This window comes from Amphibalanus amphitrite, unplaced genomic scaffold, assembly GCF_019059575.1.
Source record: "Amphibalanus amphitrite isolate SeventyFive unplaced genomic scaffold, NRLGWU_Aamphi_draft 000116F_arrow, whole genome shotgun sequence".
NCBI lineage: Eukaryota > Metazoa > Arthropoda > Thecostraca > Balanomorpha > Balanidae > Amphibalanus > Amphibalanus amphitrite.
The window spans coordinates 525,476-543,542 of NW_024881611.1; the positions used below are offsets into that span (position 1 = coordinate 525,476).

Sequence of the window (18,067 nt, forward strand, 5' to 3'; positions counted from 1 at the left end):
CACAACACAGAGAAAAAACAGACTGCGGGGAGAGTGCAAGAATTTGCTGAAAAACATTTTCGGAGATCTTATGGGACTTAATATTCAATGTGCCGTGCTATATACGTAATTTGAGTGAAGTATTGGGTGCTGTCTCTTTGTGGAGGTGCTGTTCATCCAAGAATCACCCAAACTGGTTGTCGCATCAAGCTGACGAGTTGTTGTTACTTCAACTTTGGTGTCAATTCGTTCTTTTATTTTGCATTGTTATCACTGTAATTACCAAGATTACTCCGTCTCAAATATGCTTTAAGCATATGGTTTGCTGATTTTCTATAAATAGTGGTAATTTATGCCATTTCTGGTGGCAAAAACTGACAGAGGAATGTCTCGGCATGAAGGTAAGGACAATTTATTTCATGCGAGAGTGTGGTGCTTTGTTGCGCAGTGTGATCTCTGATTATTATCAGCATTATTTTGAAGATAGCATACCTTTCCATCACTATCAAATGCCTATTCATTTGATTAAACTGTTAGTTATGATACATCACTTCCTTTGTGCACTGAAAATGTTTGTCTTCTGTAATTTATCATTTAATACCTACTTTGCTATTGATGCAGATAGTGCAAATGAATCTTAGCAATGCTTTTGTGGATTGTGGTCTTCTGTATTTAAATTGTGGGTATTTTACCGACTTTGTAGAGAAAATGTAAAGCAAGAATAGTAATATTCTATCAAATAACTAAAGAATGATATGACTTGTTAAGTTAACCTGTTTTTTAATCCAAATTCCTTCCATTTACCTACCAGAAGCTGTAAAATTAGATCATGTCAGTTATTTGCACAAATACATGCATAGCTGAAAATGGTTGACCTGCTCACCAACTACCGTAACTCTGCCACTGCAGCTACTATTGTTCATCCGAGTGATATAAGAACTGAAAAAGGTGGCAGATGAAGTTAGCCCCAACTCCCAAGCCACCCTCCAGTCCCTAGCTCAGAGGACATTGTCACTCCATTTTGAGTTACCAGAGCAGCAGGTTACACATTATAACTTGGTATTAAAAATTTCCTTTTGAGATTGTAATAAATTCTCTTGTTTTTTTTTTTTTTATTCAAGCAGTGTGCTTTATATAGAAGGCATTTGAATGCCTACCATCTCACTGTGTCTCATGGTGGAAGCTGAGTGGCACTACCAGGCTTTCATAACTAAGAGGTGTTATTAGACTGAAAAATTTTCAGCTGAATGGAGCTAATGTTGAAAGCTGGGTCCGCAAAGATTTTAAGTGTTTATTCCTTACTCAATTTTTGAAATGTATAAGAGGTATACTTTTTATAAGTGGTACAGAACAGGAAACAGTAGAAATCATTAGTCAAATGCTATCACATTTTACAAGATGTGTACTTACTAATGTTCTTTATTCTAAGCAACTAGCTTGTGTGATTGTAGTATTTGTAAACTTTTAATGCTTACCTCAACATTTTTATTTTGTTTTGAAAATTGATAGCTAAATAAGAACAATTTTATCACTGAGAAGTAGGTCATGCAGGTGTGACAACCTATCTGTACTTAGCTTTGAAGTAAATAACACCGGGCTTAGATAACTATTGTTTCTGTGAATGGTCATGAAGAGCTGCTCTTCTGTGAAATATGATGCCTGGTTGACATTTGAAGTCACTTTTTCAAAGATGTGATGAATCCAAACCAACAAAAATCAGTGTGTCAATATGAACATTTATGTATCATTACAAGTTATATTCACTACATTTTTAACTTATTAGGATTTGAGGTGGAACAAGTCTTGGAAACATCTCATATCTTTCTCTAGCCACATGTCTTATTCTATATTGTCTCAGCAGGCACAGGATAACAAGGGTATATCATTGAATCCATGAACTGTTTCACTCATGTTTGTGTTTGTTTGTGGTTCACTTCTAACACAAAGTTTACAGTTCAGGTGGTGTGTAATTACCTATGTTTCAACAAGCTTCTTATATAAATAGCCTTAATCGATGGGGCTAAGTTTTAAACGAAGCTTGAAATACCAGTTCAGGGCTGATACAACCTGAATTGGGGCATTAAACCCTGTCAACCTCACATTACTGACAACAGAGGTTCTGAAGGTTAGGGGCAGGGCGGGGACCTCTCCCATTGGTGATGCCATCACCGACGGCCGTCGGATGCGGTGTCTGGTGTTCCTTCCTTCTGTCTCTGAAATACTTTCATGTGACAAAATTAATCAGGAAACACCATGTGGTAATGCTGATGTACCTACTGGCTCAATGTGTGGCCTGAGGGGAACAAGAGATGTAGTTTCCAGGCCTTATGTGGCGTGTGTATGTGGGGAATTCATTTGCAGCATTACTGTTGATGTCAAAGTTAATTACTGGGATATATTTTGTGCTTTTATGTACTTGCACAGGTAATATACTTCATGTAACGTGTTCGGCCTGAATGTTGTGGCTGATATTGCTTCAAGGCTTTGCTTATTACATTTTATGTATTTCATGCATTTGGTTTGGATCACATACAGTCAGAATAAGTATCTTTCTTCATTTTGAGGCAAAACGGCAGAAGAAATTAGGTTTTTGGCCAATTAGTCATTATACTGCTCTCATGCTTCACAATACCTGTCAATAAGTGACACCATCACTATCATACCATTTGGACGCACTAACCGCTGGCCGTCCCCGGCAGGTGTCAGCTGCGACGCGTGTCTGCGGAGTAACTTCCGCGGCCGGCGCTACAAGTGTCTGATCTGCTACGACTACGACCTGTGCGCCGGCTGCCACGAGGCCGGCTCCACGACCACGCGCCACACGGCCGACCATCCGATGCAGTGCATCCTCACCCGCACAGATGCTGGTGAGGCGGGGAGAGGGCAGAACGGGCAGAGACGCTGGAGGGTAGAGGAGAGGAGAAAGGGCGCTGCTCGTCTTAGAGAGTCTGTTGGGTCTTACGTTTCACCACTGAATCAGGGACTTGTTGAGGTAAAACCTATAAATGGGTTTATATTTTCATATAGTTTCTCCCTTTTTAGAACGTTTGATGTATTTTTAAGTGTATGCAGTCGTCCTAGCCGATCTTCGTCCAGCTTTACCGAAGACACTTTTTTGTCTCTCCATTTTTGTAGCTCTATTTGCGAGTCTATCGTGTAAATCTATTCATCCATCATGCACACGTTGCACCCGATCATCTAGCTTCTACTGACACCCCCTGCGCGTGTCTGTCCGCTCACAGAGGTGCTGTACGGCGGCGAGGCGCTGCCTCTGGAACAACCGCGCTCGTTTGTGTGTCCACACTGTGGCCGGATGGGTTTCACAGAGACGACACTGGCCGACCACGTCAGCGCTCAGCACTCTGACTCCGTCACACAAGTGGTGAGTGGGGAGCGGGGCTTGGAGGGAACTCGGGAAAGGAAAGTAAAGAGGGAGGGGACGAGTCAGTTGTGGGGAAATTGGTTCGGAGGGGACAGGGAGAAGGGCTGTCTGGAGGGCTGGGACGAGTCAGTCCTCCAGTTGTGGGGAGTTGGGCTCAACAGGGAGTGGGAAAAGGGATGGCTATAGGGCTGGATTGAGTCCGTTGTGAGGAGCGGGGCTCGGGGTACTTGGGAAAGGGAGGGCTATAGGGTTGGGTCGAGTCAGTTGTGGGGAGCTGAGCTCAACGGGGAACACGGAGAAAGGACGTCCAGTGGTTAATAAGTTTGCGGCACTGCGCAGTGCGCATGTCGGCACTGGGTTTCGCCACGACGCTGCGTTGTGGTCAGCTGAGTGATGCGCACTTGAAGTGCTTGGGTTGCGGGATATTTTTGGCATTCTTGGAGAGAGCTGCGATTTGGTAAACATGGGTACGATGCTAATAGTGCATCTTTGGTACGGTCCAAGTGACATTTCACATGTCATCTCACGTGATTGAATTGTGGCCTCCCTGATTTGCGAACATATGTGCTAGCATGCTACGTACGATGATGACTTATTTTGAGTGCATGCCGTGTACCGATGCTGGTCTTCTCTTATCTAACGTGGAATCCATTGTTGTTCAGCAAGAGAGAAATAGTAGACGGTTGTGAAAGTGTGTCGAAACGCCATCTGCATGCATTGATCAGCTGGCGCCACTTCTCGGCTGCACGGCACGTGTTTATCCATGACTCATATATTGACCGCTTATTGCTCAACACTGTGGAATGCCACGCCGGCTTCACGTAGCGAGACCACCGTGTTGTGATCGACTTATTTTGCTGTAATTTAGCTTCCATCTGCATGTAGTTAGCCTAAAGTGAAGACCTATTCGACTTATCAACATTTGACCATTTAAATAAGAAATAAATATTTTTTATATCGGCTGTTCAGGAAAGCATTATGAAGATTGGCTGCGCTCGTATTCGCAGATACTTTAGCTACTAATATCACCGGTCCGCGATAACTGTTTGATTGTGAGGCTGTTAAATGTAGAGGCATATGCTATATTTTTGATTATTTTTTCCCTCTCTGGATAGAAACAAGACGGAATGTGTGGACCAAGTAGGGTGATATCCCGGATAGTTTTCTTTAGCTGAGTCCGTCGGGTTGATTGAATGGCCAGTGTTATTTGTTTGTTCGTTGAACTACCCACCTTCATGTGGATATTCATATACATATATCTAGCTCTATACCGAGCCAATTGCATCTGTAGCGTCTTCCATTATGACAATGAGAAAGGGTAGTTACTACCAGGCAGCTAACCACTCGGAAATGGACAGTAGAACAAAATGTTATGTCGATCTCTAAGTCTCTGTGTCTGATGGGTGTCGTTAGGCCACATTTTCCAGCCTCAGTATAGCTGTTCCGGGACCTTGTTTTATCCGGCATCTGGTATACACTCAGTCGATCAGTGCTGGACCTGCGAGGGAGAGATTGCCTCCATTCACTTCCCACCAGTCCCGGACCTCTGGCATTGCCGACGTTCGGGTAGTATCCATTATCCAGCCCTCTGGCATTGGTGGTTACCTGGTGTTGTCGGCTCTCTGGGTTTTGTCGGGCTTCTGGTAGTGGCATCCTTGGCCATGCTCCGGTACAGCGGAGACTGGTCGATCTTGGTTGACTGGTGACGGCCGGTGGCTGGCCGATGACTGTCGGTTATGTCGGTTATATGTCGAGTCGCTCATCGCCCGTTGATGGTCAGTGATGGCACGTGGTGTATCTCGGGTCGCCCGTTGCCCGTTGTAGGTCGGTGTCTAGATGGTGGTTGTCTGGGGCTGCTCGTCACCCGGTGTCGTTTGGTGGTGGTGTCTGGGCCGTCTCGTCGTCCGGTGACGGCCGGTGTCGGCGGCCGGTGACGGGCCGGTGGGGCCCCGTTGGCAGGCTCGCCCGCCCGTCGGCAGCTGGTCCGTTGGCAGGGCCCGGCGCCGGGCCCGAGTTGGCCGGCGGACAGCGGCCGAGGATGTCAGTGGCGGCGGACAGACCGGGCGACCGGGCCGGGCCGCCGGTCACGGCTCCGGCTCACGGCGGGCGGCGTGACGGGACGTGACGCTGGTTAGTGGGTGCCGTGACGGGCCGGGTGTGACACGGCGGTGGTGACGTCCGGTGTCCCGACAGCAGTCGCCGACAGTGATGTATGCGGGCTGGGGGTCGGCGGCGCGACCGGCCAGATAGGGACGGGACTGTCCCGCTGCAGTGTTCTGGATAGGTCTGATGTATTTGGAAAGTCATTCGCTGCAACCGACTTAGTCTTATCGCCTTATGTTTATGGGGAGTTGGTATTCTGTGTCATGTCATTTACGTTTAATTCGGCAGTGTCCTAAACATGAATAAATAAACATGTCCTAAACATGAATAAATACACGTCGTATGAAATACATGATTGACACTAGGACCAGGCATTGTATTTCTTCTCGTGTTTCGTTTTCACTATAATACATTTACCACAAAACAACTTTGAAAAATTTTCGGAAATAAATTCATTTATTCCTCACTTTGACTTTCACGTTTTACTTTTGACCGAAGCTTTGTGCTCAAAAGTTAAAAGCACTATTGGTTTGAATCGTGTTTTTTCTATTGAAAACCCTACCTGGTTTCCGGGACGACTTAACATAATCGTAGTTGTGTTATAGTTAACACGCCCTCGAAATAGTGAAAACCTTTTTAATTATTCATTGATATTGTCGGCTTTTAATAATCACCTGCCCAGCGAAGTACAGCTCATGGAGTCATACTGACATGAAGTATTGGCTCGTCATTTTGATTGATCTCTAGCATCGCCTGGGCATGGTCAATATTTAGGAAAAGTGCCGCGAGTGTCTTCGCTATTTATGTCTGCCGTCTGATTCCTTAGCTGTAGTTCAATTTATGGTCAGCTCCCGACTATTCTTACTGGTTTGCTGGCTGGTTTGTGGGAAACTGATCATATCTTCAACTGCGAAACATTTGTTCCTCGGAAACCAGTCTCACACCATGGTCGGGTGTCTCTTTTTTAATTGGGTGATATATTTAGATCTAGCGTGCTAGTGATGGCATCGAATGATGGTGGTACATTATGCACTCCTGTTTCTTTAGCCGGGGGAATTCTCGGGCTGCTATTTGTTTATGTCTGACGAGTGGGAGGTCATTCGTCTTATCGAGACGTTAAAAATGCTATGGCCGTAAAATAAAGAGTTGGAAGGAGATGGTTTGCCATTTCGATCGTAGAGGATTAAACGCATTATGCTGTTTCTGCGACTGCACAAACTGTTAGTTATGGACCTCTGCTTACCTTGAACACCGTCAAAAAATGCATGGTACTATATGCTGACCCTGTGTGTGGACTTACGTGTGCCACCGCATAAATGTTGTTTATCCCCAATGTTTTATCGACGGGGTGTGTCCATTTTGTGACCTTGTATCCTCAAGCGTAACGCAATTCCTGTCTCCCAGCTGAGTCCATGAGCGATCGTATCTCTTCCTGTCTTCTCAGGTGTATGACCGCGTCTCGCCATCTCTCTGCATAGTATGTGATCTTGTGACCCCCTGTCTCCCAGCTTTGTCTGATGTGTGTGTTGTTACCGTGTCTCTCATCTCTTCCCGGATCGGAAAGCACGTCTTTCGTCTCCTCCAGGTATCTTACCGTATCTCCCTCCTCTGGCGTCTAACCGCATCCTCCCTCTCCTCAGGTGTGTACCGTGTAGCCGCGTCTTTTCTTAATGTGCTTGACCTCAACCGTCCTCGTCTCCCCACATGACGTCCACATGCGGGCGTCTCCTCCAGCTATCTGACCGCACCCCTCTCCGCAGGTGTGTCCCGTGTGCGCCTCTGTACCGAGCGGAGAGCCGAACCACGTCACCGAGGACCTGCCCACCCACCTGACTGTGGACCACCACCGCGGCGGCGGCAGCGGCGGCCTCTCGGCTCGCGATCTCATCTCGTTCGGGGACGAGCCGGCGCCGGCCGGCCGCCAGTCGGCGCGCCGTGTGCCGCACCCGGCTCAGGCGGGCGGCGCACCGCGCATCCGCCGGTTCAACACGGCTCACTTCAGGTGGGAGTGAGTGGAGGAACTGGGCGCCTGGGCGGGAACGGTGCTGATATGTGTCATATCGAACACTTCTCTCTTTAGCCTGGAACCTAGCTTTCTAGTGTGCGAAGTGCGACTCAACACCTCTCATTGGAATACATGGCATATTTTCCGATCTAAACCTGCAGCTCAATGCGCTACGAGTTGGGAGCGGAAAATATATCATGCATTCCAATGGGAGGTGCTGAGACGCGATTTGCACGATTGTCAGTTATGTTCCAGGGCTTAGATCAAGCGCTTTTGCTGATATTTTTTGTTCCAGTGCCCAAGGAAGCTCTGCGATACCTTTTTTTCGCTACACGAAAAAATATGTAGGTTATGGATATACGGTGCTCATGGACTTCATTTGTCAAAGCATCATCAACTCAGTGTTGTGGTTTAGAGGCTTACTGTAATTGTGGTACGCTCCACCGTCGTTCCAATTTACTGTTCATTCTATTTTATGCTGTGATGGTCTGTCTGTGTCCGTCTGTATGCCCATGTCTGTGCGTGTATCCGCGCCGCGCTCACCACACCACCGCTGTGTTCGCAGGGAGTCGATGGACCCGATCACGGAGCTCCTGTCTCAGCTGTCTGGCGTGCGTCGCGCCGCCACACTGGTCTCTGGCGGCCCCAGTGTGGGCGCCATCGGCACGGGCACCGCCTCCCGGCTGCAGCAGCTGCAGGTCAGTAGATCGGACGGGGCTGCAGTGGGGCAAGACAGGGAGATGGCTCATTAGACGGCTGGAGGCAAATTGAGCGTGCTTGACGAATGCAGCCTGCTTTGGTGTTGTCTATTTTTGTTTAGCGTGGGATACTTTGATTTGGCATGATTGAAGGGCTGTTGTTGATCTGTTTTGTATCGTTTTGGACCTAACACTTGCATATCGCGCTATTTTCATTTAGTGGTCAATAATTTAACTGTTTCAGTACCATTGCCTCTGCTCAGACTAGCTCACTTTCTGTCGTGTACGGCACCCTGTCTGGCTTACCCCGACGTCTCTGACCGGTCTCCCCCGCGGCAGGCGCAGGCGGTGCGTCAGCGCGGCGACCGCCCCGCGCGCCGTCAGCCGGCGACGGCGGGCGGCTCGGCCGACGGCAGCACGACGGCCGCGCCCGCCACCGAGGCCGCCGCCGCCGCTGCGCCGCGCCGTCAGGAGGCTGGAGCCGCCGCCTCCGGAGCCGGAGGGGCCACCGCCGCCGACGGACCCCAGTTTCTGCTGGCTAGGTGGGTGCCGCGCGATCGTACAGGGCTTGTGTTTGAGTACAGTTTTACCGCCAAAGTACCTCTTGTTGCAGTGAAAAGTATCTTGTAAGCTTATTACGGCTGATACCAGTCGGCGTTATATGATTTGTTCTGCCTTATCTCGCTATGCAGACGGTGATTCGCGCGGCTGCTGCCGTTTGGTGCCGGTCTTCACGGCCGGTGGACGATGCTGACCGGTGGCGGGTCTCTGTTGACAGTATTCTGGACGAGGATGACTCGGAGCTGGCCGGCCGTCAAATGAACAGAGCCGATCGTAGCGCCTTTGTACAGGTGAGGGGACCGTAAAGAGGTACTGGGCCTGATCATATAGACTCGGGCGTGTGGTGCTTGTATTTCAGTTTGTAGCTCCTTGTGTCTGAGGAACTCACCCTACGACACATCAAAAGTAAATTTCTTGAAACCACTCCTAGACCACAGCCCTCCCCGACAGCTCGACTCAGCAACAGACTGCACACATGAGGTGCTTTTTAAAAGTACCCTGCACGTGTCCGATCCCGTCGGCACGTGCCATGTGCACGTGCCTTCGTAGCACGCCAACCAAGCCGTCTTAGTTAGGGCAATTCACAAATGAAACGGTCATCGTTTTGATTTCCTGCTCCAGAAAGGTCATAGCTTTCGGAAGTCGATCGCTCTTTGATAGGTTTACGGACCACTGTTCCCCAACGTTTTGATCATTGATGGAATAATTCGGTTTTAAAAAGTCATCTTGATAAAAGGGAAGTAAACCTGTCGACTATAAGAGATAGCTACTGTTTTTCGTGTTTCTGAGCAAATATTTGATGATTGTTCTTTTTAGAAATGGTTGCTCGGCGGTCGGTAATGCTTAGAGTAGCAGCTGTACTTGTTCGACTTTTTTTAATAAGTTAACGACAACGCTTTGTCTGGACCAAATATTCACTCGGTTTTTGTTTTGCTCCCAGCTTTTTTTATTCCAAGTTTGATGTCAATAGGAACATGGCTTTTTACTGCACGAGTTGAGCTTAGCTATACCTAGTCAGAAAGTTGTGCTCTTCTCAGTTTACTTCAGTTGAGTTCCAAAATGTTGTGATGCCGATATTAACAAAGATGCGTACGATTGTGATTTGACACGACCGACGCTGTCCGCTGTTTCAGGAGGTGATTCTGTCCACTCTTATTGACTCCATTGACTCTACGTCGATATGTGAATCGAGCGGCCGTCCGGCGGCGGCTGTCGGCGCGGCCTCCCCCGCTCCCAGCTCGGTAGTCACCAGCCAGCCGGCCGGTCAGAAGGGGCGGGACGCCCGACCCGCGGCCGCCGCCGCCGCCGCAGGCCCGCCGGCTCGCGTGACGCCGCCGTCCGCCGGCCCTCCGGCCGGAGCGGCGGCGGCGGCGGGCCGGCCGGCGGCCGTGTCGTCGCGTCTGCCGGCGGCGCGGCCGGGCCGCGGTGCGCCGCAGCTGCGCGCCTCCGGCCTGGTGCACCACCCGGTCGGCGTGGTGGCCGGGGTGCGCGGTCAGAGAAAGCCGCCGCGGCCGGCCGCCGCCGCCGCTGCTGTGGACGGCAGGCCGGCCGAGCCGTCCGCCCATTAGCCTGGCGTCGGGTACCGCTCAGGGTGCGCGCCGTCTCTGTCCGCCGCCGCCGTCTCTGCGGAGCCGGCCGGCCGCCTGGACCGGCCGCAGAGAAGTCAGCGCGGCACGGAGGCGGGCGGAGCGGGCCGGTCCGGCCGCACAGCGCGGCCCAGCCGGCCCGGTGTGCTGTGCTCTGCCGAGGGCCGCGGTGCGCGCGGTGTACCGGCGTCCGGAGCCGGGCGCCAGCTCAGTCGCTCGGCTGCGCTGTAGTGCCTGTGAGTGCGTGTGCGTGCGGCGAATCGCGAGCGACGCGCAGTATCCTGACGCACAACCAGCCGTATGAGCTGCCGCCAGCTGCGGGGGCGGCGAGGGCGACCCTGCCGGCCTCTGGGCACCGCGTGCGGCGCCCTCTGTGCTAGTCTGACCGACCGGCCGACTGGACCGCCGAGGGACTGGCGCGAGACGACTAACCTGGCTTCTTTCTGACGACACCCTCTAAGGAGTCGACCGATCCCAGGTGAGGGAGGGGCGCGGCCCTCGCCGGGACTGGGTGTGGAGCGAGTTTCGCCGCGCGTGAGAGTTGCTGTCGTGAGCCCCGCCTTCTGAAGACGACTGATAGCGGGAGCCGGCGCGGCGCCGTCCGTCCCGGCCGGCGCCGGCTCTCGACCTCCTGTGATTGCTGTTTCTGGCGTGTGCGCGAGTCTGTGTGTGTCTGTGCGCGTGTGTTCGCCGTGTGAACGTGCGCGTGTGTCCGGCGCTGAGCGTAACTAGGCGTGTTGGGAGGGGTCAACTCGGGATGTGATACAGTTATCAGTCGCGCGGGCGTCCTTCCCCGCTTAATGATGCTTCGATGATACACACACTAAATCACCTATAAATCTGTATATTACTGTGCTCTCCGAGGAATGCTATAAATAAAAGTTGTTGCTGTACCAGCGATTGCGTGAAACGATTAACATCGATTATAACGCGAGCGCCGGCGGGTCGCCGACAGCGTATTGACACAGGTGCCGGTAGCTTCTGACCTCCCTCCCTCCCTCCCTCATCCCACCCACAGCCCTCCCGCACGGACACATGACTAGATACAAAGCTCGCGCCCTCCGACGGCGCCCAGGCAGAGGCTACACGCCTCGGCCCGTGTAACTATACAGCGCACAACACCAGTACCGAACATCTCGAACGACAACACAGTCAGGGTACAAAACAGTCATCACTCGGCACCGCGGCGGTAAACAACATCCATCACTCAACACGCGCTCCTCAGCACCACGCACTCATCACGTCCCGGCCGTTAGCGTCTTTCCGCTCGCCCGGCGGCGTGCACACACACCCGTCCACCTCAGAGTCAGTGCGGCCCTCTGCCGGCCGCCGTCACCGGTCTCTACACCACGTCCAGGTGCCGGAAGTGCCGGTAGTCGTACGGCGCCGGCGGCGGCGGCGGAGCGTTCGTCGAGCGCGACGACAGGCTGCCGTCGTCTGTGACGGGTAGCGGCGTCGGCGGCATGAGCACAGTCCGCACCGAGCGCTCGCCATCCTTGTCATAGCGCTGTGTCACGTAGTGCTGCCGCGCGCCGCCTGGCGGCAGGCTCGACGCATAGTGCTTCTGTTTGGCGTCGCTAGGTGGCGGTAGCGCCTTACGGCGGCGCTGCAGACAGCAGACGGCTCCCAGCAGGAAGCCCACGAGGGCGACCACAGGCAGCGCGATCAGCAGCGCCTGCATGGAGTCGGTGGGAGCTGCGAACAGGAAAACGGGGAGTTAGGTACAGAACGAACCGTGAACACTATACCGGAATACGGCAACCGTGACAGGAACGAATGACACAACATCGAATGCAGCAGAAACACTTATCATCGAACCATTAGCGTCACAAGGCGGGGAACAAATGACCTAAAATTGCCGTGATCGATCCGGACTTAGGCGCCAGGGTGGCCATACAAATGGTCCGTGCAATATATGACCCTGATAGGCCCGACAGGGCACGGGCCCCCGGTCCGAAGATTTAGCCGTGCCACTTCGTCCGCCCCGGCCTTTGTTGGGGCGTGATCACCAACCGTAAATCAGTCCAGCGGCCTAAACGCACCCAACAGCCGCATTAAGTTGCCGATACCGTCAAACTTGGTCACAAGTTCGCCTCCACCTAGCGGTTGATCGCTCCTTAGCCCGCGCCCGACCCGGGGCCCACGAGGCAAATTCTTCCGACGCCCTCGGTTACAGATTTCCGACAATTTTTGTGGGCCAAACTTTGAGCGCGCCGCCCGGCTTTCGCCCATGGTAGCCGGAACGAACGGCGCCGATAACTCAGGGAAACACGAACATAGCATGGGCTCGCCACTTATAAAATGCGACCGGCGCCTGCAACTCGTGTGAACTGGGGTGCTGAAACACGCCCGGCCACACAAAAATGCTTATCAGCGGGATCCGTGCCGGCCGCCGGAGCCGCACGGACGCACCCATCTGTTACACGGCACCGTTGGGCAATGGCTCACATAGGATCTACATTCGCTCGGTGAAGGAGCTCCTGGTCACCGGTCCTCTCAAGCATCAAATGGCATCCATCCTATCTCTAACTCCTGGTGACTAAACACACCAATCGATATTGAATATTTGTTAAGTACCTATTGCACAGACAATTCGTACAGTTCGGCTCATACAGCCCACGAGTGTAAGACTTTAACGGTATGCAGGTATGTATATGACATGTGAAAAGGTAGATCTTGTCCTTGTGGCCTAGCTACCCGTTCTTCTCACCCTCTCAGCACTGTTGCTCACCTGGCGCCACGTGCAGGAACGCCTCTCGGCCGCTGAAGCCGTTCTCATTAGCCGCCATGCAGACGTAGACTCCCTCGTGACTGGGCCGGACGGCCGGCAGGGTCAGCTTGGTGAGGTAGCGGTCGCCGTCTTGGACCGTGTGGGCGCCCCCGGAGAGCACTGCGTATCGGCCGTCTCCAATCATCACCGTCTGGTTGAACCCGTCCGTGGCGGAGGGCCCCAGTTTGCGCACCCACTGCAGCGGAGGAGGGGCCGTCAGTTAGGGGAGGGAGTCCGGACAGTCGATAGGGTAGGGCGGAGGTACAAATATGGTGTCGAGTGGGTGGCCTAACGCCTGAGTTATGCATGAGCTGTCATTTATACTGCAGCGGCGTGAAAGGACAATGGACTTACGTCAGAGTCTTGGCTAAGTAGCTGCAGGTGCCAGCAATCACACCTTCCGGTCAGTTATTCAACTTTCAGTTTTCAGCTGACATATGATAAAAATACAGCGACTGCTTTCAAGCTTCAATGTACTGTAATTCTTCCCAGAATAAATACAGCTACAACTTCTCAGAATAGTTAGACATCTAAAGCGCTATGTTTTCAAGTTTCAAGTTTTAGTGTCCTGTATGCATTCCAGAATACCAGTACAAACACAGCGGCAATAACTGAGTCTCACTGAATCGACCCACCCATCCGCGAAAGGTCCAATAAACTCTTGTTTCCACCACCCAACATCCTGCTGGTATCCCGTCCGATCCCCGGCAGTCAGTCAGCCGACCAGCGCAATCCACTAACCCGCCCAGTGTGATCTGCCCGGGGGCGAGACGCGGGCCTCTGCCCCGGGGCTGTAATTTCCGCTCCTCTCCGCCTCGGGGAGGGCTAACAGAAGAGCGATCCGACCCGATCGGGGCCTCTGTCCACAGCCCGACCGCCCGCGGATGTGGGCAGGATAACCGGGATGTCGCTGCCGCACTCATGGCTCAGAGAGGACGATCTGACGTCGGGCCGACGATGCGGGCGGTCTCACCTTGATGTGCGCTTTGGAGATGCTCTGTATGCGGCATTGAAGGACGGCCATCTCTCCCTCGTACACTGTGGTGTTGGCTGGAGCCGCCAGAAATACCGGGTCCGGTGACAGCGGCTCTGCAAAGAGCGACAGCGCGTCAGAGATGAAATCGGGCGATGTAACGGACTGTAGCGGTGCTCGGCCGGCCCGAGATACCGGCTCGGCCATCTGCCCCGCCGGCGGCGTCCGCTGGGATCTTGTATAATGCAATCGCGATCGGTGTAGGTACACAGGAACGTACATGTGAGGCGCTTGTACTACATCGTCTGAATTTCAAACGAGCTGGCCGGCAGTGTTGAATGTCGCCCGGTTTTATGTAGACAGAGATTTGGGTTGGTTCCGACGACCGATGACGGGATAACGACGATATGGGTACGGCGAACTGGCAGAATTCCTGCGACATAAGTCGTTCGTCTTTGTTTTGCGAGTCAGGAATCCAGTCAACTTGGTCCATTCAGTTCGGTTCATTATTCAGTGTGTAAATACCAACTGCTAAACTACCGTCTCCAATCATTCATTCAGCGGCTGTACTACCTTACCCAATCAACCCAACTCCACTCATCCGGCACCCAGCACCCAGCACCCAGCGCCCGGCACCCAGCACCCAGCACCCAGCACCCGGCAACCGCACCCAGCACCCGTCGGTCGGCACACTGCATCCCCCGCCAGCATAATAATGCACGAACGACCGCTTACAGCCATTCACCATGAGAAGGCAATCATTTACACAGAGACCCTCGACAAACACACATACGCACACAAGCGGCAGCGGCAGCCGTCATCGATCCACGTGCCATTGTAAAAGTTGCCGAAGGCGGTGGCGGCCGGCAGACTCATTACGACTGCGGCACTGTCGTAATCACGCAATCAATGTGACACTGTCGCCGACAAAGCCGGCGGCTTAGCGGGCACCGCTCAGCACGCGGCACGCCTTCGACGGCACCGTCGTTGGCGGCAGTCCATCGTGTGCCGACTGCCGTTGCGATGGTCGCATGGAGACGGCACAATGGGTCGTTACGTGTGCCATGTGTGGTATGCGCTGCGGGCGGAGCGGCAACTTGTGGTGGCGGGTGCGGCGGTGGTGGCCGGTGGGTAGGCCGACGCGGCACGCGCTCACAGGCCGCGGTCGGGGGTCGGAGGCTCACCTGTGGTCTGCAGCGTGAAACTGTGGTTGGCCGAGCCGAACACGTTGGAGGCCACGCAGATGTACACGCCGTCATCGGAGGGCACGAGCTGGGTGAACACCAGGGTGGGCCCGTGGATCTGCACCCGCACCGACTTCAGCACCGCGTGGCCGCTCTGAGAGGGGAGGGCGGCCGTCAGATATCAGCAGCACGAGCCGCTGTCCGGGCTGCCTCCGGAACATCCGTGGCCGGGGCAACACCGCCCACGGCGCCCGGCAGCAGCAACATTAGTCAGACCATGTTTTATGTTGCAAGTTGCCGGTTTACGAGCGATTCAACTTTCAGCGTTATGCTCACGATAAATAGAAGTCTAAGCGCCTTGAGGATGATAAATGCCTCGCTGGGTTATAAACGTTTGCGGTAAACCATTTAAAGCAGACGAATATATCATAGCATTCCTCGGCAAAATACATGACCGTAATCATAGATGCCATATTTTAGGCTCCTAATAATGCAAGCGTTCCGGGCAAGAGTAACAAATGCACGAACAATTGGATGACGGAAATACTGCAGCAAGAAGTAGAACATAAAGCAGGATCTCAAAACGCGCGACGCAAATCACTAAAAGGTTAAAGTTGGGATCAATAAGTCAACAAAATAAAAACCAAAAACAGGCACACCGAAACTTCTGCAGCTCTCCAGCATTAAACCCTGCCGTTTCCTGGCAGACCCCATGGCTCACCTTATACCACTTGACCTGCGGCTCGGGGTAGCCGGATGTGGTGCAGGTCAGGCGGTGTCGGGAGCCGACTGGTCCGCGCACCACGGCGCCGCTCGGCCGCTGCAGCAGGATCACCGGCGGACGGCCCAGCGAGGTGACCAGGTTGTCTGCCATGACACGCTCGCCGCCGCCCGCGCCGCGCCCGTTGTACTGCGTGGACGACTTCGGGTCTGTGGAGGGGAGAAGAGAGGTCAGAGGGCGCAGTAGGGACAGGAGGACTGTGCAGGTCTGACTCTGGGCGCTGCGTGTGGACCGAGGACACGCGGAGTTGATTTCAGTCCGGAAACAAAACTTAGCCTCGTGGATGTCGAATTGAAGGATCTGGGTCGATTGGATGAATTGAGTTTGAAAATTCTGATCGAGCCCGACAAATGACTGAAACACATAAATCGCATTAAGAGACGATAATCCCATAATGAAGTTATTCGAAGTCACCGCAGAAGGGTGGGCTTTGTTCGAGTCACACGTGATATACGTCTATAAATCATCCAGCAATTTCATCCACTCGTCGCCCCTGTGCGATGCCACGCGGGGTTGGCCCGAGGTCACACGGGGTCACCAAAGGTCACGCGCGGAGGCAGCTGGATGTCATCGACCGACTGAGAGGCACTGATCGGAGTGTAATCCGCGCCGCGCGCGCCCGCCGATAGCCGTTTGACAAATGTGGCCCACTTGGAACACGCCCGGCGCCGATGGCTCAAACGCCTCAGATGAATGGCCGGCACGTTTTCCATTTTGGCGCAGTGTTTGCGTTGGAGCTCGTCTGTGCCGGCCGGCCGGGCGCCGGGTGGTGAGCCCGCGGAGACGCGGGTCGCGCTGAAGGTGCTGACGCCCGGCTGATTGCTCTGTGCTGTGCGAACCGTATGCGTAGTTTTATCACCGGTCCCAGCGCGCCGCGCCAGCCCTCCCTCACCGGTTCTGAATGCCGTCTGCAATAACGGAAACCGTGCAATATGCATATGAATAGCACAAAGTTAGAGTCGGGCGACGTCTCAGCCGGGGAAAATGCCAAATGCGGCGGTAGTCGCGTGGCAGTAATGCCACTGTGGCGAAACGGCAGAGCCGGCGCGGCCATTAACTTTGGAGCGAGGTGCAAGGCAGCACGGCTGTGTCACTCGCATCTTAAACACGGCATCAAAGCTGCGACGGCCGGCCTCCTACCGTCACCGCTGGACGTCTAAAGGTACTGAGAAGGCGGGGCGGACCAGAGGCGGGGCACTGCAGAGGCGAGGAGTGACCACTGACCACCGCTTCAACTGCAGGCCCGCTCCAATAGACACAGTCCGCTCTGACAGGCCCCCCTGGACAGAGCTGTGACCGTGTTTTCCACCGTTAATGAAAACAGCCAATTTATCGCTCTGTTTACATTTCAGATCCAACCTCATATACGGAGGTGGGCCGGAAAGAACAAAGGCCTATCCGATGTGCGAAATAATAGACTGTCATATTGGAGGGTATTAGCGTGTGCAGGTAAACAAATGAGGCGCATCTCACTCATTTCCCATTAACGGGATGAACCAACCCCTTGGGGGATAGTTTACTATGTCTGAAGCCTTCACAGCATGCTAAAAGTTAATTGCTTTTTGTTCCTGCAATAGGGAAAGTAGGAAAAGAAAAGAAAAGGGAAGCTTCGCATGCCTACCGTAATAAGAAAAGGAAACGGGTTTCAAATACGAGTGCCTATAGGTATTTGTTTCCCTCTAGGTTAATACCTAACCTATAATATGACACCACTTCGTGGTTAAAGCGTAGGCTGGACAATAAAACCATAGCTGTACGTTACCATGGTTGTGTAAATAAATATTGGAATCATCACAGACGAACGAATTGATGGAAGGAATGGATCGTAAGTGATGCCCTCAAAAGGCAAATGAAGCAAGTGTATGCACTATGCAGCCCTGCATTGTAGCATTCCCGGGAGACTTATCGACCTTTTTGATGACATCGCTTAGGAGATACCTCATGTTACCTTTCAATCAGACATAGCAATCACCTCAATTTCGCCTCTCGTTTCCACACCTATCTATTTTAATGAGAAATATCCAGCTAATGTTCCTGACGGGGCA

General features: G+C 52.9%; 2 protein-coding genes across 3 annotated transcripts in view; one reads left to right on the forward strand and one right to left on the reverse strand.

Annotated features, from left to right (window-relative positions):
- LOC122381224 (E3 ubiquitin-protein ligase KCMF1-like) lies at nt 1-11,212 on the forward strand. 2 transcript variants are annotated; one of them, XM_043365167.1, is made up of 8 exons: nt 1-380; nt 2,679-2,846; nt 3,222-3,361; nt 7,225-7,472; nt 8,035-8,167; nt 8,507-8,709; nt 8,946-9,018; nt 9,862-11,212. In XM_043365167.1, the coding sequence occupies exons 1-8, from the start codon at nt 332-334 to the stop codon at nt 10,294-10,296; spliced, it is 1,449 nt and encodes a 482-aa protein (XP_043221102.1). In that variant the 5' UTR covers nt 1-331; the 3' UTR covers nt 10,297-11,212. The 2 variants fall into 2 exon arrangements, with proteins under 2 accessions (XP_043221102.1, XP_043221103.1); XM_043365168.1 differs by having other exon boundaries at nt 7,225-7,466.
- The window catches only part of LOC122381225 (fibroblast growth factor receptor-like 1), a 50,289-nt gene continuing 43,364 nt past the window's right edge, over nt 11,143-18,067 (reverse strand). The window contains exons 4-8 of the mRNA XM_043365169.1: nt 15,963-16,171; nt 15,242-15,395; nt 14,058-14,173; nt 13,046-13,280; nt 11,143-12,009 (exon numbers count right to left, since the gene is read on the reverse strand). Coding sequence (XP_043221104.1) covers nt 11,657-12,009; nt 13,046-13,280; nt 14,058-14,173; nt 15,242-15,395; nt 15,963-16,171 — 1,067 coding nt within the window. The 3' untranslated portion in view covers nt 11,143-11,656. The remainder of the gene's footprint in view (nt 12,010-13,045; nt 13,281-14,057; nt 14,174-15,241; nt 15,396-15,962; nt 16,172-18,067) is intronic.

What these genes read in the sequence shown, in the direction of transcription:
- LOC122381224 (XM_043365167.1), top strand. Translation starts at nt 332, where the DNA reads ATGCCATTTCTGGTGGCAAAAACTGACAGAGGAATGTCTCGGCATGAA. An exon ending in CTGACTCCGTCACACAAGTG is followed by an intron (nt 3,362 to 7,224) that starts GTGAGTGGGGAG and finishes CCCTCTCCGCAG; the next exon opens with GTGTGTCCCGTGTGCGCCTC. An exon ending in CCCGGCTGCAGCAGCTGCAG is followed by an intron (nt 8,168 to 8,506) that starts GTCAGTAGATCG and finishes CCCCCGCGGCAG; the next exon opens with GCGCAGGCGGTGCGTCAGCG.